The sequence below is a fragment of the Mustela erminea genome, chromosome 4, assembly GCF_009829155.1.
Source record: "Mustela erminea isolate mMusErm1 chromosome 4, mMusErm1.Pri, whole genome shotgun sequence".
Lineage (NCBI taxonomy): Eukaryota > Metazoa > Chordata > Mammalia > Carnivora > Mustelidae > Mustela > Mustela erminea.
Genome location: NC_045617.1, coordinates 111670080 through 111692842, shown reverse-complemented (window position 1 = coordinate 111692842; position 22763 = coordinate 111670080). Strand labels below are relative to the sequence as shown.

General features: G+C 38.0%; 1 protein-coding gene across 7 annotated transcripts in view; it reads right to left on the bottom strand.

The window, feature by feature from the left end:
- Positions 1-22296, bottom strand: part of COL19A1 (collagen type XIX alpha 1 chain) — a 330919-nt gene extending 308623 nt beyond the window's left edge. For 4 of the 7 annotated variants that reach the window (XM_032340380.1, XM_032340381.1, XM_032340382.1 and 1 more), the window contains exons 1-4: positions 22073-22296; positions 9139-9265; positions 2309-2383; positions 1377-1476 (exon numbers count right to left, since the gene is read on the bottom strand). In XM_032340380.1, the coding sequence (XP_032196271.1) occupies positions 1377-1476; positions 2309-2383; positions 9139-9265; positions 22073-22183 (413 nt within the window). In that variant the 5' untranslated portion in view covers positions 22184-22296. The other 3 variants (XM_032340383.1, XM_032340384.1, XM_032340385.1) reach the window with 3 other exon arrangements.
- Between the last annotated feature and the right edge of the window lie 467 nt (positions 22297-22763).

The following is a 22763-nucleotide window of genomic DNA, read 5'->3' as shown; positions in this document are numbered from 1 at the left end:
ACTAGTTTAAAAAAATCTAAATCTCTCTCTCTATGATACATATGAGATACATATTGACTATCCTTTACTGGATATGAATTCCCAAACACAGACCTGCTATATACCCTGAGGGTTTAATGCCTGCCTATGAAGCCGCCTAGACTGCCCACAGCAGCACAGCCCTGTACGGCCCTATCTGCTGAAATGCCTCACCTGACGATCACCCATTCTATCCCCCGACAGCAGATGACTCTCTTCTTTAACATTCTTATTTCTTACCAATTAATGTGCAGTTTACGCTTAAGGAACTACATCATTAAACTAAATGCATCTAAAGTATCACAAAATAGAAGGTTTAAAAGAAAGTTTTCTCAAAAAAAAGGTGAGCAAGGGAGTTAGTTTACACAGAGCATCTGAGAATAGGCAACAAGATGATTAATGCTGTTTCCCTCTGAGAATTCAAATGTGAAGATTTTCAGCAACCCTGTCTGGTAACTTAAATATTAGGCTACTCATCAAGAAGAGGAAACAGCCATATATGTTTTCACACAAACACATCTGTGTTGGGGATTAAACCAGAGTTTTAATGCTTTTTCGCTGCAGTATATTCATAAATTGGAATGTTCCTTTTAGACTCAAAGACTAAATATCATAACTATATATGCTCTATCTATCTTCAGGATAACTCAAGCTTTGTGAATTACTGTGTATCCATCCTCCAATCACATAGGGACCATGGGGGAAGTATTATTGCCCTGTATAGTACCTGACCAATTGTCAGTACTTAATGGCACATGATACTTTTTTTCTTTTAATCTCAGAATTATCAGTGGGAAACAAACAGTACAGATAACAAAGGGAAACTTTGGTAATTCAATTTTGAAATACAATATGTATCAAGACCATCTCATAGTCACATTATCATCTTATATTACTATGTATTCCACATAATATAGAAGAGGAATACCTAAGGGCTATGTACTTTTGTTTTAATTTATCATGAAGCATACTAAACGTAGAAATGATTACAATAAATACCAGACTTTTGTCTCTAACTCTACATTGCATCTTATGTTTTAAAGTTCACATTTGAAAATCTTGCTTTGGTTGTATCTATTTTAAACATAAATAATACTTCTTCAAAATGAACTTAATTTCTATTCTGCAAAGATTACACCCATATCTGTATCAGTGAATGGCATTTATACCATAGAATAAGATCAGATTGCAGGGATTATTAAAAACAACAAATATAAAAATAGCCCACTTACCACAGCATTCAAGTAAGGATGATACCACTGAGAGTTTTTATTTTTAAACAAAGTAGTTGGAATTTCCTTAGAAAATAGTTTACATAGTATTATCAAAATGTAAATAAAAATTATTATTTTACTTACATGGTATCTCTAATAAGAAATGCACTTCCCAATTTGAAACAGGTTTTATCACCTTCACAAAATGCACGTCTCAAAGAAAAGCGCTCTCCTAGGTCAAAACCTATAAAATGTGACAAATGATTTAATCCAGTAATTTTGTTAAATTTAGGAAACCACAGAAATACTGATATCTGTAAATAGGACTTTTTTTTATTGTTGTTGTTCTTATCTATAGAATGATTTATTTCAAATAAAATCCTGTTGTTTGGGATCACCAAAATTACTTGATTTCATTTTTCTCCTTTTAGTATGTATACAAGAGGATGAAATATGTTTCAAAAGACTCAAATATTAATTTTCTTTGACCTAGCAATTCTCCTAAGAAAATAATCAGAGCAGCTCATTGTAACATCTCTAATGTCTAAAGACAAAAATTAGTTAAGTAAAAAATACCACAATTCAACTGAAAGATAAGCAGTCTTGTTTTTTAAACAATCATGCCTTAGAAGAATATATATTGATGTGGGGAAATGCTTTGATTTCAACTTCAATAAACATATTAATGATTATATGTGTGTGTGTGAAAGAGGAAAGGAGGGGAAAGGAATCAGAGGAAGACGAGGAATGGTACACCAAAATGGGAACCATGGCTATCTTTGGGGAGGAAGATCTTTCTCATAAATTTCTTTTTCTTTTTTCAAAATTTCTACAATGGATACAACTTCTGTAATTTTAAATAACTTTTTTTTTTCCTCTAAGAGGCTGAGTTGTTCTTAGTTAATACTCTGCTCTTAACACTTTTTTCTACATCATTTATCTTCTTTATTTTTAATCTCTCATACTGATGTTATCTTAAATTTCAATGTCAAAGAGTCCTTTGTGATTTAATACACACCTGGTGAGAATTTCACACAAAATACTTCTTTGCCAAGAATTATAATTATAATGCTTACCTGAAACTTCAAGTTTATTTTTGTTGTCCTGGGTAAACTGATGTCCCTCTGTTCTCAGTAAAGGACACTGTTTTTCTATTAAAAAAAAAAAAATTGAAAATTGAATATGTACACTTCATTTTTAGTTGATCTTCTTTTCAAATAAGTTGGAATCAGACAATACAATTAGAAACTTAAGATAAAATGAAAATAGTAAACCATTTTACTAATGTTCTATAGATTGAGGATAAGAATATTACCCACCTCAGAGTACGTTTGTGAGGATTACGTATGGCTGGTATAGACTCAACACTTTTGTTAGCTGTTATTACTACTATTATTGTTATTACTATTACAACTACTATTGCTCTAACTTTCTAATTGTTGCTATACATTTTTGACATTAGGAAATTATCTAGCTTCAACATCATTAAATTTTTATATTCAAAACATATTCTAATATTAAAACAAATGAACCAAGATTATATTTGAACACAGATTTGATTCAGGTTTCCTTGCCAGGTGATACTGAACTTTAGATCGGAAGGGGACTGCTATGGACTGAATGTGTCCCTCTAAAAGTCATATGTTTAAGTTTTGATCCCCAATATGATGGCATTTTGAGGTGGAGCCTTTGGGAAGTAATTGGGTTTGTATGAGGACATAAAAGTGGAGCCTTTCTGATAGAATTAGTGTACTAATAAGGGGATGGAGAAATAGGAACTCCTTCACTCCCTACCATATAAGGAAACCGAGAGGAGAGCCCTCACCAGAACCTGGCTATGCTGGAATCCTGATCTCAAGCTTCCCAGCCTCCAGGTCTCCATGAAATAAATGTTTGTTCTTTAAGCCATGCAGCCTATGGTATTCTTAGAACAGCCTGAACTGACTAAAGCAGCAATATATATGAAAGTTATCACAATAAAACTAAAAAGCAAAGACATCTGCCATACAAAAGTGGCATATAATTGTAAAAATCGGGTAAAAGCATTGAGAAAGCATTAATAATGTGCTAGGGCACCTAATAATAATTAAAAAAAAAAATAAAAGATAAACTTAGTCTCCACTCATAGAGTGTACCTACTCAACACTACCACAACATCTTAATAGAGTAATGAACATGCATGCATTAAGTTTTGGTTATTTGAGGTTTGTTAAATCTAATTCAGGGTAGATTCTAAGAAGGTAATAGTTAATTCAGACAAAAATGTGGCCAATTTTTAGACTATGCCAAGGTAACTGTATAACTGGACAGATAATCTTAAAATTAACTATCAACTACTAATTAATTAACTATTTTGGCATCACACAACCACAACCTTAACTCTCCATGTCTAAAATTCACTTGTGTTTAATGATCTAAAAGTTTTCAATACAGAGGGGCGACAAACTGCTTAAAACTAAATGGATCTCTTGCTCTACTGAAAAGTGGCAAGTACTGAATCCCAAGTTCAACGGCTCAGCTCCTCAGCCCTTCATTTAACAAATGTATCATGAATGTCAGGGGTGGTGACAGGGTATCATCTAAATATATTTAACTAGAAAAATAAATCAGATTCCAAATAGCGCTGTCATTTAATCAGATTTAAAAGTTGCAATACACGTACGTGAAACTGTAGTACTGAATAATTGTAGCTACTTAGCTACTTTGGAAACTCCTATCTCAGAGGTCTTAAGGGCAATGAGGGTCCAAAATGATAGTAAAATTAGCTATTCTGTAAACATTGCCAATTTTTTTTTAATCCAAAAGCATAGTCATTTAACTTTGTCAAGGGAGATTAAGTCCTAAATAAGTGAAGGGATAAACCAAGTATTTACACTGGAAAACTCAATTGACTTAAGATGTCAATTCTGACTTTTATCTCTAGATTCAGTACGATCCCAATTAAAAATCCCAACAGGGGGGCAAATGGTGTATGTATGTGTGAGAGAGAGAAACTGACAAGCTGATTCTCAAATTTATATGGAACTCCAAGGAAACTAGAAGATTTGAGGCAAAAATGAAGAACAAGCTGGAGAACTTAAAGTATCAGATACCAGAAATGTTTATAACGTGGGATTGGTGCACATCTAAAGAGGTCAGTGGAACAGCGTAGAGTCCAAAAACAGACCTGTGTACTTGTTGGTTCTCTTATTTGCCAAAAAGAAGCCATTGTAATTCAGTGGGAAAAGGATGGTCTTTCCAGTAAATGTTTCTGGGTGAACTGCATCTTCACATAGGAAAACACTGAACTTTGATTCTTACCTCATACCATGCAGAGAAATAAATTAGTGATGATATCAGACCTAACTAAGAAAGGTAAAACAATAAAGGACTATAGAAATAAAGGACTCATGAACCTGAGGAAGCAAAGGTTTCTTAAAGGGATACTGAAAGCACAGATTACAAAAGACTGATAAACTGGACTTCATTAAAATTAAAATACTTATAAATCTAAGGACAACATTAAAAGAGTGAAAAGGAGCCCTAGATCCTATAGAACCACAGAGACATGGATTGTTTCATACAATACATGTATTGTAATACATATATCTGATCACATATCATATCCAGAATATACAAAGAACTCTCACAAATCACTAAGAAAAATCTGGAAATTCTATTTTGAATATGCACAAAAAATTAATCATCTCACAAAAGTCAAGATCCAAATTGGCGACCTGCATCTGAAAAGGTGCTCAACATCATTAATAATCAGGAAAATGCAAATTCTGAGCCACAATGAGATACTGCTAAATGACTAGAACAAAAATCTGACAGCACCATGACTCAAACCCATGACTGTGAGATCAAGACCTGGGATGAGACCAAGGGTCGGATGCTTAACCAAATCAGCCACCTAGGCACCCCCATCACTCTTCTTTTCTAACAGGCATCGAGGAAAATTGTTTTCCTTATTGTAGTGACAAAACCAGTAAGATAACCTTTGCTTCATGATGAGAGTTGGGAAGGTGAAGAGTAGCAATTTACCACACATGCAGAACTGGTTTGTTTTCTTTTCATAAACAGAGCAAAGAAGAAGCTTTAGGTGTTTCACATTTTTTTTTTTAAAAAAGGCTAAAACAGACTCTGTTGGGCTGAGGAGGAAGCAGGCCTTTTTATTTTATTGTTACTGGTTGCCCGAAGACCTCCCATATATTTCGTACTTGGATAACACCTCTGATAAAAGATTATAGAGTATCCTGGGTGAGGAGAAAAACACTGGTTAACAAATATAGGTAAAGATCATCAGACCAAAATATAACAAAAATAATATGGAAAAGTGATCAAACAAGTAAAAAAAGAAGTGAGAACACAGCTATTTTTACAAAAAAGTCACAAAAGGGATCACAAAATATTCACAGCTTCTTGTGAGTTTGTTGTTGTTTTTGTTGTTATTGTTTTAATACAAAGCTGCTCCTCCAAAGAATACCTGTTAGGAGCTATAGTTTTTTTTTTTTTTAATAATTGGGAAACTTTCTTCCACTTTAAAAATTCAGGAGTAACAAAGTGTATTTGCCAGTTACATGGTACCATATTGAACATGAGGAATTCTTAAAAACACCAAATAAAAGTTCTATATAATAGCATACTTTCTATGCTGAGTTTAAGAGTGCCGTGTGTGTCAATTAATTAAAGCCAAATTTCAGAATAACAGTTTTTCCTTGTAATTTATAAAAAACTAATTTTACAATCTATATGCTCATGGTCTAGGGCCTAAGTTTATAAACAATTCCATCTAGATGTTTTACCATAAGAAAAAGATGTTTTCTAACCTGATGTTTTACCATAAGAAAAAGAAATGGCATTCTATCTTCTCTCCTTTTACCAAGTCTGGCTTTTTGTTTTGGTGTGGGTTTTTGTTTTTTAGATGGGGGAGGGTGAGAGATCTTCAAGCGAGCTCCACACCCAGCACAGAGCCAAAGGAGTCCGTTTAACCTACTCAGCCACCCAGGAGCCCCTGGGTTGGAAGACGGATTTGCTGCTTTTCCTTACCCTGGTTTTCTGTTTTTATTACTTTTGATGGTAACTCAGTACTTTGGCCACAGACCAGATTTAGGAAAGTAGAACAAAAAGGAGAACCTTTACTTTTTCTATATATAAACTTCTATCATAGCGGAAAGTTTTAAGAAACTGAATAAAACAAGTTTTAAGATCTACATAATGTATATTTTTAATTCTCTTCCCTACCCTCTTTTGACAACTGAGCTGAAACTGCCACATTCAAATTGTTTACCTACAATATGAAAATGTATAAATATGTCTTAACTCACAATCTCAATATAATAGTAAAACTGATAAGATTAGGAAATAACTGAATTCTCAATAGCTTCAAGATTTTAAAATTCAAGGCATATTGAATCTTTTCATATTACTTTTGAATTCTGCCCCAACTGAAACAATATCCCAAGTATAATTAAGCATTCCATAGAGCTAAAATAAAGCAATTAGAAGGCTCAATTTATCCTTCGTATATTTAGGTTTAACAGTAGACTGCTGACAACTTCACAGACTCCAGAGTTGAAACCCTAGCCTCTCCCTCAGATTTGTTATATCTTATTTTTAGATGTAATCACTTCCCTCCGGTAAATGGTTAGTGACCACACGCGCAGGTCTGCACATGAGGAAACTAAAAAGGGAACTTTGCACTTGTGAATCAGAGACACAAGACACAATGAGAGCCCCCTGTCAGGCCATGCCCAGCGTGTCATATTCTTCAATAATCCCCGTGACAGTGCTGTGCTGACATTTTCAATTAATGCAAATGATACCTGAAGTTAAGCAATTTCCATGGCACGTTCAGGATGTGTTGCTTCAGGAACACGTTCTCTCAAACGGCCTGATAAAAATCAATGCTTCATTTTTGTCTGTATTAATTTCCCTCAGTGCTTCATGTTATGTGAATCTTGTTAGGGTTCAGATTAACTCTGAATTCATACTTCTTAGGAAAATCTTTCAGAAAGATCACTTTGGTACTGTTAATTGGACCAGAATATATGTATTTCAGGAGTCCTACATACAGTATAACCTGATTAAAGAGTTGAGATACCAAAGCTGAAAAAGCAGAACATTCTGGGGAATCCCAAAATGGGGAAGTTTCAGTCACACAAGATGATTAGGTTCTGGATATCTGCTGTGCAACATTGTGTGCCTATAGTCAACAATACTGAGTTACACACTTAGATATTTCTTAAGTGTTGTGTTCCTACCACAACTTTTTAAGAAACAGTTACTAGAGCCAAAAATAACAAAAAAGAAAAGAAAATGAAATAAAGGGAATATGGTAGCATAAGATGCAAGACAAAGAAAAGGAAAAAAAGAAGAAAAAAAATGTCAATTAATATTCCAGGTCAGACACATTGCATTAGATTCACCTGGGGAGCTTGTTAAAAATGTAAATTGCTGAATCCCACCTCAGCCAGTCCTGCATAATGGCAGCCTCAGAGTGGGATTTTGAAATCAATACCCCAGATGATTTTTGCTCAAACTAAAATTATAAATACATTTATTGTAGATCCTTCAAACCATTAGGAAGAACATTTATTATGCACTAGTATGTCCCTAAAAACTATGTCCTGCTCAACCAGAGATTCATTTTCCTTTCTAACCAAAGAAGTCCTACCCCTCCGTTTCAGTTGCAAATTGCATTACTTACTAGTGTTCTTAAAAGGAAGAAACATAAAGAAGTTAAAAGTAGCAACATTATCAGAAGGAACCCTCCTTGTCCTATGGACTTCCTTTTGTCTGAGTCACTTCTGATTTATTTCTCACAGAAGAAGGAAAGTGTTTTCCCCCCAAAATATATGACAACCTCAGGATATCATTGATACAGTGGTAGATTATTCAAACTTTTATGCAGATTATTAGGAAATGCACCTCCTGCCAAATTAATATAAAAGTCATAAAGACTTACATAATGCGGAGAAAGTAAGACTTGTTATATCTTTATAAGTGATTGTTTTGATTCTATATATGCTTCAAACTCAAAAGTCTCTACCAGGCTGTGTTTATACCTGTTTAGCAAAATGTATTAAAGGTATATTCAAAAGAATAAACACAGTAAGACTCAGTTTCAGAATACATCATCATATGTGACCATCGTCAGAATTCATCTTATGTGATCCTTTGCATAGGAGAGTTGAAGTCTCTCTTTGCTTAGCAAATGGTTTCTCCAATGTGTCTAGTTCGACTTACAAGTACATCTAAATCAGTAATTTACAACTCAAGAGTTCAAGAAAGGTTTTCCAACTTAGCCACATAGTCATTTTTAAAAATCGGAGGTGAGAGTAAATGTTTTAAATTGCCGTCAAGCCATTTAGAAACATTTGTGAAGTTCATAATTTAACAACTGCAAATAAATATCTATTTAGTTCAAAAAGTGCTCTAATGACTGTTAATGTTTTGTTCATTTCATCTAAGATACTATAAAACTTACATATAATTAAACTACATTTCTTTTTATATCTCCTATTCTGTTTTTCCCTTTTCCCTAATTAAGATTAGGCATGTTCCTGGTTAAACCTAATTAGTGATAGACTTATGTATTTCTAATTTGAATAACTTATAACAAAGGGGAAAAGGAGAAAAAGACACACAGAGAGGCATGCACATACATTTATATTTGTAAACATCAAGGAGAGAAAAGAAAGTCTATTTAGCCTAATATGCATATGGGAAAATGAGGTAGTTTTAGAAATTCTCAATGTGCAACATAAAAGGTCAATGGGGAAAAACAATGAATTCTTTATTTGTACTAGTAGATTTAATCTATGGCCTCCTCACCCCCAACAATGTATTTTAATGATTTTAAAAATAACTGACAGTCTATAAATAACATTTGGTGACTGGACAAAAGAGGTGGCCTGGATACCTGACTTGTCCCTGACCGTCACGGAAATGGAAGCAGGAAGCAGAAGCATTACCACCCAGAGCCAAATTTTCCAAGAGCCAGCATGCTTCATTGTGCCTCGAAACCATGTGAACCAGTGGCCACAGATCTGCAAAAAACAAAATATTGGAACTGAGCTTCTTGTATTTGGTCCTCTCATTATGATCTCTAGAAAACCCAAAAAGCACACAATAGATTTTTGCAATATATGTAATTTTATAATTAGATATATGGTTATAGATGTAATTATATATAATAACACAATATAGGCCTTAATCTGTATAAAAAAGCTCCAAAAAATATTTTCTGATTAGGTCCTAATTATCAATGTCCACAAAGCCTCTTCTACCTTAAATTTTCTCTTCTCTATTCCTTAAGTGTGTTTTTTAAAGCTATACCATTTAAAATGACTTGATGTTCTTAAGTGGCATTAAGTTCCTTCATATTATTGTGTGATCACCACCACCATCCATAACTTCTCATTTGCAAAACTGAGACTCTATAACTATGAAACACTAATTTCCCATTTCTCCTTCCTCTGGCCCCTGGCAACCACCACTTTACTTCCTGTCTCTATGAATTTGGTCACTCTAGGTACCTCATATGAGTGGAATCATACCATTTTTATCCTTTTGTTACTTACTTTCACTGAGCATACTGTCCCTAAGGTTCATCCATGTGGTAGCATGTGTCAGAATTTCCTTCCTTTTTAAAGCTGAATAATATTGCAGTGTATGTATATACTATGTTTTGTTTATCCATTCATCTGTTGATGGACACTCAGGTTGCTTTCGACATTTTTTACTTTATTGTGAATAATGCCGCTATAAACATGAATGAACAAATATGTGTTCAAGTCTGTGTCTTTAATTCTTTTGGGTACATACCCAAAAATGGAATTGCGGGATCTAATGAAAATTCTATTTTGAATTTTTTGAGGAACCAATATACTGTTTGCCATAGCAGCTGCACCATTTTATATTCCCACCAACAATGCTCGACAGTTCCAAATTCTACACATCCTCATCAACATTATTACTACTAGTAATAGTATTTTTAATAACAACCATCTTAGTGGGTGTAAGATGGTATCTCATTGTGTTTTTGATTTTTATTTCCCTAAGAATTAGTGAAATGGAACATCTTTTCTTGTTTATGTTTATTACCATTTGCACATCTTTTTTTTTAGGATTTTATTTATTTGACAGAGAGAGACACAGCGAGAGAGGAAGCACAAGTAGAGGGAGTGGGAGAGGGAGAACCAGGCTCCCCACTGAGCAGGGAGCCCGATGCAGGGCTCGATCTCAGGCCCCTAGGATCATGACCTGAGCTAAAGGTAGACGCCTAACGACTAAGCCACCAGGTGCCCCACCACTTGCATATCTTATTGGGAGAAGTATTTATTTGAATCATTTCCCCTATTTTTAATCTGGTTTTCTGTTGAACTGTAGGAGTTCTTTACATATTCTGGACATTTGCCCCTTTTCAGACATGATTTGCAAATATTTTCTTCCATGTTGTGGGTTACCTCTTCACTCTCTTGATTGTGTCCTTTGCTGCAAAGTAGTTTTTTTTATTTTTATGTCATCCAATTTACCTATTTATCTTCCCACCTGTTCTTTTGGTGTCATATGCAATGATTTATATTTTAAAATATAATCTTATTACTCACAATTCTATTTTCTCTTCTGAATATTAGTGTTGCATATTTTGTCTTAACTGATACTATATTTTCTATAAACTTAACTATGTTGTTACTGGGTTGAATAATCACTGCTACTAGATGGATTACTAGACATGTGAAAAGCAACCCTTCCTTCTGTTCAAAGAGAAAATGGATAAATGCCATGCCTATCTCAACGGAGCCCACCACTGGCACCATATTTAACATAAACGTGTTGCCCTCCATAATCATTTGCCTTTCTAAATATAGACTACTACTTTATAGGTATTACAATAAAAGATTTAGTAAATGGAATCCCTATAATGGAAAACTTAAATATTATTTAAATTAATTTTTATAGTGAAATAACTAACATGGAAATAAATTGCAAGTAAAAATATAATGGTTCCTATAGTGTATTTAACAATTGCGGTTTTATTAGAATAGCTATTCTAAGACTTCTAAATATGCAAATAATATGAAATCATTTATTTGCTATCATTCGAAGTTTACTCAAGAGTCAAATATAAAAGAATCTATCACACCAATGTCTAAATGCTGTCAGTACACACTCTAGAAAAAAAACTAAAGCCATCATCTTTGGTATTCTGCATGTGCCAAATACCCTAAGATCAGCATTTTAAAATTAATTCAAGATTTTAGATATTTCTGGATGAATAGCTGGAAGTAGCAACTGCAATACTAAAATCGTTTGTGTGGTTCTAAATATCAAACATCTGGTTTTATGTCTTATTTCTTTTGAACTCTTTCATCTAGATATAGTCCTAATCCTCATATGACTTGTAAACTTATCCTATTATTTCAAATCAGTTAGTAACTATTAAGGTAATTAATTTTATTTCAAATAAATGAACTCACAAATATTAATCTAATTTTTGAAGAGATACTTTGTTCGTAGTTTCAAGCAGCAATTTTTTATCTTCTAGAAATTTTTGTTACTTAACAGGATTTCAATTACTAAAACCTAGATAAGAAAAAAAGAGTAAGTTTTACACTACTATAATCATTAAATATTCAATAAAAAATTACCATACAAATAATCTTAAGATACAAATAATATAATAATCTTAAATCAGAAAATTTTGCTAGATATTTAAGCGGTACCACTGAACTTTCAAAAAAAAAAATTTCAGAGAATTGTCAAAGAGGGTAAATCATTAAGTCAGCAAAATTACTATACTATACTCGACAATGGTATTTTTTTGACAATGATATTATAGGAAAGGAAATTTACAGGCAAGGCTCTCTTGAACACAGATGAAAACTGTCAACAAAATTTTCACACAGTAGAGGAAACCATCGACAAAACAAAAAGGCAACCTGCAGAATGGGAGAAAATTTGAAATGATATATCTGATAAGGAGTTAATATCCAAAATATATAAAGAACACAAACAGTTCAACACCAAGAAAACAAAAAATGGAGTTTAAAAATGGGCAGAGGACCTGAAGAGACATTTCTCCAAAGCAACTCTTATTAAGAATTGATGAGTTAGCAGTGTAGTATAGTGGTTGAAATCACAGTTTCATGTCTGGACTTTGTCACTTAGGAATGAGTTACATAATTTCACTACGCCTTCATTTATTTACCTGAAAACTGATAATAACACTAGAGAAAATTATTTAACACCAGGGAAAAGTATAGTAAATGTCCTTGAACATATTAAGTATTCATAAAAATTACCTATTATAATTGTCTGCTCTACGTATTCACAAATAATAATACGTAAAAATTTAGTTACAGTCATCTCCTCAGCCTGAGGTTGACACTGATATTTGGACAATGAGGAAGTGCCAAAGCATCCTAGAACTTTATGTTCTTTGAAGCTTTGGTCCCTGTTATAACAACAAAGCACCAGATAGCTATACAACCATAAGCATATCAACTCAATCTTGAGGTCTCCCAACTGGTACCTTGAGCCACTTAGAGATTGATAGCACTTAGCATCAATCTCATTTATGCAAAATGTTTGAAGAAGATGTTATGGAGAGTTGACTAAACGTCCTAGTTATTCTACCCTCCATTGAAAAGAATCTCACCAAGTTCAGCAAGAACTTGAAAGAGGAATCCTTTTCTCTCCCCACCTAATTCAACTTTTGGTGGTATTTCCAATAGTGACCACTCCCTACTTCTTGAAAACCTCACTCTCACTGGACTTCCTGTGCTCACACTCTCTGGGATTTTTCATTCATTCATTCATTCATTCATTCATTCATTCATTCATTTGACAGACAGAGATCACAAGTAGGCAGAGAGGCAGACAGTGAGAGAGGAAGGGAAGCAGGCTCCCAGATGAGCAGAGAGCCCAATGTGGGGCTTGATTCCAGGACCCTGGGATCATGACCTGAGTCAAAGGCAGAGGCTTTAACCCACTGAGCCACCCAGGTGCCCCTGAAATTTCCTTCTAAATCCCTTCTCAAATCTTGTTTCTACCTGATTTCTTAATCCTGGGATCTATGAGTGTTCCTTGCCCAACTCTTTACAATGAACGTCTCCTTAGGTGATCTCACCATTCTTTTTGCTTTAAATGGTATGTCAGATAATCCTGACATTTGTATGCCCAGTCCAGTCTTCTCTGAACATTATACTGTGTAGCCAGCTGCCTATTCCAAAGTCCCTCTTAGATGTTGCACAGACACCTGTAACTTATTATGTCCAAACTAAATGCCTGATTGCCAACCACAACTTATTCCTGTCATGTTCCTCCCAGTCTCAATTAGCACCCATCCAAATGCTCAAACCAGGAACTCAGCATCACACTGATGTTTCTGTCTTCCTCATCACCATCTCTCACATCCAGCCAGCAAATCCTATCAGTGTTACCCCAAACCCATCTCAAATCCATCCACGGCCCTCCACTCCTCTGCTGCAATCCTAGTTCTGGTTATCCTGGTCTAGACTCCTCAATAGCTTCTTGACCGGGCTCCTGGGCTCCTGACCAAATTCACTCAGTACATCGCACTAAAGAGCTTTTCTTTTTTTTCTTTTCTTTTCTCTTTTTCTTTACCAAAACAAAACAAAACCAAAAAAGTTTTATTTATTTATTTTTGAGAGAGATAGAGCACGTGCATGCAAGTGCATGAGTGGTGGTGGAGGTGCAGAGGGTAAAGCAGACTCCCCACTGAGCAAGGAGCCCAATGTGGGGCTCCATCCCAGGATCCTGGCATCATGACCTGAGCAGAAAGCAGATGCTTAACCGACTGACCCACCCAGGTGCCCTAGAGAGCTTTTCTTAAAATAAAAGGTGAATCAAGGCACTGCCCTGCTTTTACCCTTTAATAGTTTCCCATTGTAATTCAAACGTAATCCGAAAGCCTTTCTAGGACCTCGAGGCCATGACTAAAGGAGCCCCTTCCTTATCTCCTGCCCCATTTTCTCTTCACTGATTACCTATTCCTCAAATTCCCATGCTCTTTCCACACTCGGGGCTTTTGCGCAAGCTATTACCTCAGGTGTTTACTAGTGGAGGTTGCTGTTGTTTTGATCCTGATTAAGTACAGATGTACTTCACTCTGAACATTTTTTTCCCACTATGAACATCTGGTAAAGGTTTGGTAAAGGGACACGTAAACTTGGTAAAGGTTTTTAAGTAAATCCCTGTACTCGTTTTTTTGTTGTTTGTTTTATTTTGTTTTGTTTTAATACCTTTTCCAGATCTTTAACCCCTGCTTCAAGAAGTTGCAGGGCTGGGAAAAACTTCTGTTGGGGTCTTTCTGGACCTCTCCTCCAGATCCTTCTCGCTATCCTTAGAACCCACTGTTTTCAGACTGCTGCTTGCTGCTCTGGACCCACCTCCAATGCCCTCCAGGAATTCTCAATTCTGGGCTTTATCCACAACCTCCTTCATCATCAAAACTTGTCCATTTTCTGTTTTGTCCCCTCTGATCCCAGCTAGGTGACCAGCAAGATAGTTTGAGAAATTCAAGCTAACATTGTCACAATTTAATGTGTTGTTCTTCCCAGGTAAGATTTAAATATTAACACAGACCTTCAATGCTTTCCCAGTGGACTGACCAATGAAGAACCTCAGAATAATACATGTGGATGCTGAAGGTTCTGAAGTCCTCACCTCATTCTTTTTTTTTTTTTTTTTTTTTGGACAAAGATGGCTCATGGTACATTTTAAGAAGGACATGGGGAGTACTTTACACATGTTCTCATTTTCTTTATTTTTTTATTTTTTTTTTATTTTTTATTTTTTTTATTTCCAGCATAACAGTATTCATTATTTTTGCACCAATGTTCTCATTTTCTTAACAGAATTTCTTTTATATGTGGTATTTATTGAGAGACAAGCATGTCCACCCATAACACAAGCAGGGTATAGAGCATGAGATCCATATACCATATGTTTAAATATATGAAAGTTTAAAATAACGCTAATAAAACTAAGAAAAACGTGTTTTTTTTTCCTTTTATCTTGACAAGTATACCTTCACAAAGACCCGGAAGCCTAAGTCAAGTTGAGAACTGAACAGAGCAGGCTGCAAAGGATGAACTAGTCTCTCGGCTGGACCAAAGCTCTTCTCTCATTTTTTCCCATTCCTGGCTTGGTCTGTACCATGAGGAGCCTCACCCACACGCATGGGAACATACCAGTAAATCTAAGCTCTGTCCGCAACAGCTGCAAGCAGTCACTCCTTGATATCCACTGGGGCCTAGGAGTGTTCCTACCAGTAACTTAGTCTGTTCTGGGAAGATGAACCCAAGGAAGAGGTCTGCCAGGTCCTGTAAGAGGACTAGGGTCATTTGGCCAGGGAATTTCAGGATCTGCCCAGAGCCTCATCTAGCAGCTTGGGCTTTGGGTGGGCAGGTCCCCTAACTCTGTGGATTCCTAACCCTGAGAGAAGAAGCACAACCAGAGTAAGGCCATACAAAGACCTTCCAAAATGTAAGGCCCAGAGCAAGGGACCTTTTGCCTGGGCCTAAGGGTGGTATAGAAGACAAGAATCAAGTCCCCATTCTACAGATACAGAATATCAAGGCTCATAGAGAAGATTCCAGAGACTGAGACCTAAGTCCAGTTTTTCTTGACTAAGAAGCAGTGTTACACCATCAGGATGTGGGATATACTATCATACCCCGTTATAGTTCCTTTAAATTTTCAGCTATTCTCTATCAAGATGCTAGCCACACCCAGGCAGTTCCTTCCCAGCACTACAAAGGACCAAAGTCATAACCGTGAACGTGCCCAGTACTGGCAGTCTCTAGCAGACAGTGCTGGAGCCTATGAACGCTCTAAAATCCTGGAGATAGCCATGTCTGGAACTGATTTCTCATTGCCATGACAACAAAGAGATAAAGGTTGCCTGAAGGATGTCTATGACTCTACCTCTAACCCATTATTCTCACCATCCTGGCCAACTGGAACAGTATTGGATACTGGTTGGGGTAAGGTAATTTAAAAAGGAAAGTCACTATCCCTTAAGTTTCCCTTATTCAGCTCTTGAAAACCCATAAGGCAACTACCAAAATATTTTAGTTAAGACATGGATCTTTAAAAAATTCCTTAGTAATCTAGATTTATGTACAGAGAACACAAAAAGGACAGAAAGGAACAGTGGAAAAATGGGTGCCTGGGTGGCTCAGTTGGTCAAGCAACTGCCTTTAGCTCAGGTCATGATCCCTGAGTTCAGGAATTGAGTCCTGCGTCGGGCGCCCAGCTCCACGGGGAGTTTGCTTCTCCCTCTGACCTTCTCCCCTCTCATGCTCTCTCTCTCTCTATCTCAATAAATAAAACTTAAAAAAAAAAAAAAAAGGAAGGAAGGAACAGTGGAAAACCTTAATCTTTCATTCCATCTGTACAATGAGCTTCCCACTATGGGCCATGGGAGGAACAACACTCTGGTCAGGGAGACCAAAAACTAACAAATGCATATGTTATCTTTGCAAGATAGACACTAGGAAGTAAAGAAACGCAGAGTAAGTAGAATGATGAAACACCAGGCTGCTAGATAGGATGGTCAGGGACTTCTTAGCACAAGCTTTTGAGTAAACCAAACCAAACCAAATCTGCCTCCCGTACGTGAATTGTTTTACTGGTATGGCCGCTAACATTTTATAAGGTTCACTCTGCATCTTTGAAATTTGGTATTAGGTAAAGGGTCAGAACATTAGAGTTAAGACAGAAATGGAAAATAACATGGGAAAGAAAATGAAAGAGGCAAAAGAAGAAAATAGGAAGAGTCCTAATTTGCTTTGCATAGACCATTAAATGAGCAACACCACATTTCAACTTCGAGAAAAGTCAATTTGATTTGTCAAATGACTAACAGAACCCATGTTTCCAGAATATTCATTATAAAGAGAAATGCTGTGTGGCTGGGTAGGGGGTCAAATCTTAAACCTCTTGACTCCCCTCCAATACGCCTGTACATAACTCCAAGAAAATCTGGCCATAGTGTTATGAAGTCACACATATTGTAAATAAGCAAAAACAACAGGTGTTACACATCTGTTCTTTTACCAATCTTTAGAATCTATCTTTAGTGAAGCTACATCAGAGTCTATAAACTATTCGAGAAACCCAGCTGAAAGGCCATGCCTATAGAGCTAAATTCTAAGCCAATAATAGGACAAAAATTCCCAAGAGTTCAGAATCAGATCTAGCATGATTTCATAATTTTATCATTGAAATTGAAGTTAGTTGGCAGAAGTCTGTTGAAGCTTAGGCAAGGTGTCTGCCTTCATTATAATCCGGAGAAAGCTCTTGACGTTTACATTTTAATTATAGGCATCATCTTTAACCTAAGAACTCAAGTTAGAAATTTTAAAAACTTTATCAATTCATTCTTTATCCCTCCCAAATCAAGCTTCTTTCAAGTCTATCAAATCTACTTTTAGAACTTTTCTTTGAATCCATACCAACTTCTTCATCCTTAGAAAAAATAATTTACCTCGCCTCCTTACCATTTCTGATCTGTCAAAGTGCAGCAGACTCCTAACTATGTTCCTTTCCTTCAGTTTGGTTCTGCTTGATTCTATCTCCCTACTGCTCAAGAATTCTGTAACAGTGAATCACTTAAGTGCTCTGCTTTATTAACATTTCCTGGTGGTTTTTCACTGGCCATTTCTAAGGGAAGCTCTCAAGGCTCTCTCACAGCAGGGTCCTCAACTCATCTGACCAGTCTCATGGCCTGCTAACTCCTTCCAAATGAACTTTACACCATCAAACTCTTCATAATTCCTCAAATGTGCCAGGCTTCAGCTCATGCAGTTTTGGCTGCTGGGATGTTCTTCCATTTCTCTTTCCAATTGGTGATCATCTACTCTGTCTTCCACATGTGGTTTAAATGCCATGTCCTCTATGAAGTCTATAAGATCCATCACAGAGCTCATTTACTCACTGCCTTGCAATACAACCGAGCTCAGAACCCACCTCTGCTTCAGCGCGCTCTACACTGCATTTTAATAACCTGCATGCATTCTGTCTCTATATGGAATACCTTGTAGGAAAAAAAGTATCTTATCATTTGTGTTCTGTTCAAACATTAAATAATGTTTAAGCACTGGCATTTAGTAGGTGCCTGCTTGATCAATTTGTAGAATGAATATAGTCTAAGGTAACACATTTTCAAAATTAAACAAATGGAGGCTCAAACTGTTAAGTAATATATCCACTATGTATTTAACATTTATAGAAGATACAGGTGGAGAATTATTGCTAAAAGAAGGTTCAGTGAACATAATTTCAGTTATTTAATGAATGCACAAAAGATAATACTACTGAATTTTTCTTCCATCACAGAAAATATATTCCCTGGTTCTTAATGTTTATAATTCCCTAAAAGTGATCAACTCTAACACACTTTCCCAAACTTCTATGTTATTTCTCCTGCCATGTCAAAACTAGTGCCTATTTCCCAGAAAGTGTCCAACCTCAAGTTCTCTTTGAATGTGCTTAACTGATTCTCTTCACCCTCAACCACTTGTTTTATTGATTCACTTCTCTGACCTATCCTCTCCGTCAACTTTTCTTGGTACCATTCTCAACATCCATCATTATGAGTGCCCTACATTTTTTTCGGATTTCAATTCTCTAGCTCCATTTCCACAGATATATCTATATCAGTGATTCAATGCCATTTAAAATTTTAAATTAACATAGATCCTTACGTATCAAGGTTTTCTAATTTTCCCATTTGAAGGGCCCTACTAACTTCATGATCTAATAATCTTACAATCTCATGATTATTTTTTATTCCTCCCAAAGAGAGGTGTCAAGACCCCGTGGGCTTCACAGATATCACAGGATATCATGGGTAAGGCCCATTATTCCCACTTTCGCACCTGCCATCTAACAATTTCCAGACTTCCTCACCTGATCATCTCACAAAAGGCCTACAAAATAACACCCCAAAGAGTCCCTTGCCTCTCAGTTTCTCCTTTCCGATCTCTCCTTGGCAAGTGCTATCTGCGCTCCTCATCTCCGGTTTCATCCAGCTTGGATTCTCTGTCTTACCAGGCACATGACTTCTCACCCCCACCTCTAAGCCTGCACACATGCCATTCCTTCTGGCTGGAATGCCCTCTCTCTTGCTCTTCTGCTAAGCCTCTTTATTCTCTGCCTCTTTAAAATATATGACCTTAATGCGGCTTGCCTTGAATAACCCAATGCCAGTCTCATTCATTCCATTTTTTCCAGCATCCTTTTCTGGTTATATATTAGCATCTCTCTAGCCCTGCTAGTTTGTATTCCTGCTAATTTTTCATTTTTCACTTGAATTCATATTTATGGTGCCAATTAGCCATATGAATATGGTTTCTTTCTTTTTCTGTTCTGTTTTTATTTAAATTCAACTAGCCAACATATAGTACATTATTAGTTTCAGATGTAAAGCTCAATAATTCATCAGTTGCATATAACACCCAGTGAGCATCACATTATGTGCCCTCCTTAATGCCCATCACCCAGTTACACCATCACCCCACCCCCTCCATCCACCTCCGTGTACAACTATGGTTTCTAGTTCCATATATTCTCTTGCACCTAAAACCATCCACTCTGTATACCCACTAGGCTTTACTGCCTGCTGGGGGAAAATGAACTATAATTTCAGCAGGAGAGATTAAACAGAAGGATCATAAAGGAGATGGAAATTTTCTATTTCTGGAGAATACCATGGGCTTCTGTCTGTTTTAGATGATTTCCAATGATTCCGATACAGAGATAATGTCCTAACTGTGATAATGATCACATTTGGTTTTCTTTCACCTTTTTGGGTTTTTCCCTGACCTTTTCATATCATGTTCAGGCTCATTCCCCTGCCCTATCACTACATCTTCTCCCTCTTTCCCAGGAAACCCCACTTAGATGTCTGGCCAGCAAGTTTAAGAGATCAGACTGAACAGAACCTCATGGAAGCACATGCCAGATAGCTCCTCCATTTTCTTCCCCTAGGAAAAGAATGAATTGTTCTACTCCTGGAAACCCCCTTCCTCCTTTCCACCCTGAAGAGATATTCCCACTCAAAGAATCCTGTCAACCTTCCTCAGGAAGAAATTTTAGGTACATTTTGCACCACCTGAACATTTAAACATCTCAATTCCTCCTTTGCAGGTGCATATCAAAAATCTCAGAGTCCTATACTCTTTCCTCACGCATCAGCAAAGAGATGCTGGAAACCACACATTTGATAAGTTGTTTTTGGTTTGAGGTTTTGTTTTGTTTTGTTTTTTTCCTTTTTTTAAAAAAAAACCTCGTTAAAAATGACAGTACCGCTTCGTTTGGACTGAGAATAGTAAGTACTATTGCTCTTTCGATTTTTGTTGGGGGTCGGGGTAAGGAGAGATGTTGGAATTCCTCCTGAAGGTCCCAACCATGCCTGCACACACACACACCCCACCTTGTTTCTCCTCAGACTTCTCTGAGCCCAGCAGAAGATGGGACCAAACCTTCTTGGAATTGTGAATGGAAGGAGGCAGCACAAATGTTTCCTTTCCCCTTGCACTCCCCAATCTCAAGCTAGGGCTCGGGATCACTCATTGTTGCAATTTATTGGATGGTTCAATTAAAACTCTCCGCGTTCTCAGGGTTCTGGGTTCCCCTCTCTTGGATCCCCAGCCCACGGTGCCCTGAGGCCGGCAAAGAGTTCGGTGCCTGCCTGTCTCCCAACCTCTCTGCGCTCCGGAGCCTCCTGCAACCTGGCCGGCCCACCGCCGGCTCGCCGGCTGCCTCCCTCCCTCGCCCTCCGCGGGGCAGGTTCCGCTTACGCGCCCGCCTGCTCAGAAGGAGCCCGCGTGCCCGGCGACCGCGGCGCGCTTGGTTCCGCGCCAACAAACTTCTTCGGGACCCCGCAGTGCCCTCGCTGGCTGCGCGGCGCCGCCTCCCTTCTCACGGCCGCGGCGGCGTCGGCGCCGGCGCGCTTACGGCGGCGGCGGCTGGATCTCGCGGCCGAGGCGGCGGAGGCGGGGGGCCGCGTTCTCCGCGCGCCGGAGCGGGACGTTCCCGCGGCGGCCGCGGCGACGACGACGGCTGCAGGGACGGCGTGGACGGCGGCGGCGCTCGGTCGGGCCGCGCTGCGCGTGCTGCAGAGTCATTAAGGAGCAACGGCGGACGCCGCGACCCCGGCGGGGGCTGGGGGAGACCCAAGCGCCGGGATCCCCGCCGGCGCACTCCTGCGAAGCTGCAGTTGGGAGAAATACCCGCAGGTCGGCATAAGGAACCCCCGACCCAAGAGCTAGGCGCCGGAACCTCGGTCTTCCAGTTTATACCCCTTAACTGTCTCCTCGCTTCCAGTCGGTAACGTCTCTACACGTAGCCCCCAAAATATGACCTAGCGGCATGCATTTATATCGAGTTTATCTGTTCTGTGCATTTAACCCATGGATATATTTTTTTCTTCTGAGTCTGTTCTCACCCGCATCAGCAGTGCTCATAGCTGTCCTTTACGAATACACGCAGCCAGAAAAGCCACCTAGAACTAAAGTAGAAGGCGTAAAGCCTGCATTACGTGAGCCTCTGAACACGAACTACATTCTGTGTAGCGTTTTAAAGTGGCCGCATCGTGCCAAACGCTCTTGGTCCCATCATGGAGCTACCTATGGGAATGCGTAACTGCAGGTGTGCATTATTCCGCTACCAAAACACATCGACATGTGCAGCACAGTTTTTACGTTTTCTGGTAAAAGCAGATGCACGCAAATGACCAGAAACACGAGCAGATGACATAGACCCGGCATGTGTGCGAGAGATCAAGTGTAAACGGCCGGTGGCAAAGCTGTGCAGCTTACCTTGAAAGCGCGTTTGAGCCCCTCAGAGGCGCAGTGGAGTCCGGCCCGGGCTGCCGCACCGCCGAGGAGTGGCCCGAGCGAGCTCCCTGCGAGTGGGGAAGGGGGACGCATCTCTGCCCTTATTAGTCTCTCCCAGTGTGACCCTCCCACTCGACGAGGACGGAGGACTCCGCAAGATAGGACTCCGCCAACTCGTGCACAGGTTTTTCCTTAATTACAGCAATGTTGCCTCCGAACTAGGAATAATGCCTTTCAGGTTTATGTTTTATTAGCAGTTTCACAGATAGAATGACTGTTGGATGCAGGTGCTAGAGTGTCTCACTTTGATTATGAAGTGTCTTCAAAGTATTGTATGTGGCATACGTTCACAGGTAGATAATTGGCTTTTTAACAGTTGGGCTATAAAAAGATCTCATTTGTGTTTCATTTTTCACTTTTATGTCAGGAGTTTATGTAAAGTTAATCAAGAGATCCTTCCCGCCTTCTAATGTTCATGTGCACAGGTTAGTGTGGCATCATTTGTCTCAGAGGACATAAAACTATTTTGTGATTTTAAGTATCATGTCTTTCCATGGGTTGGTGCCATGAATCCTGGGTTTTGAACTCTTTGGGATCCCTTTGAACATGTAAAGGTAACATTTTTCTGCAGGTAAATGTGTGTGCGTGTGCGCGGGTGTGCGCGCGTGCGAGT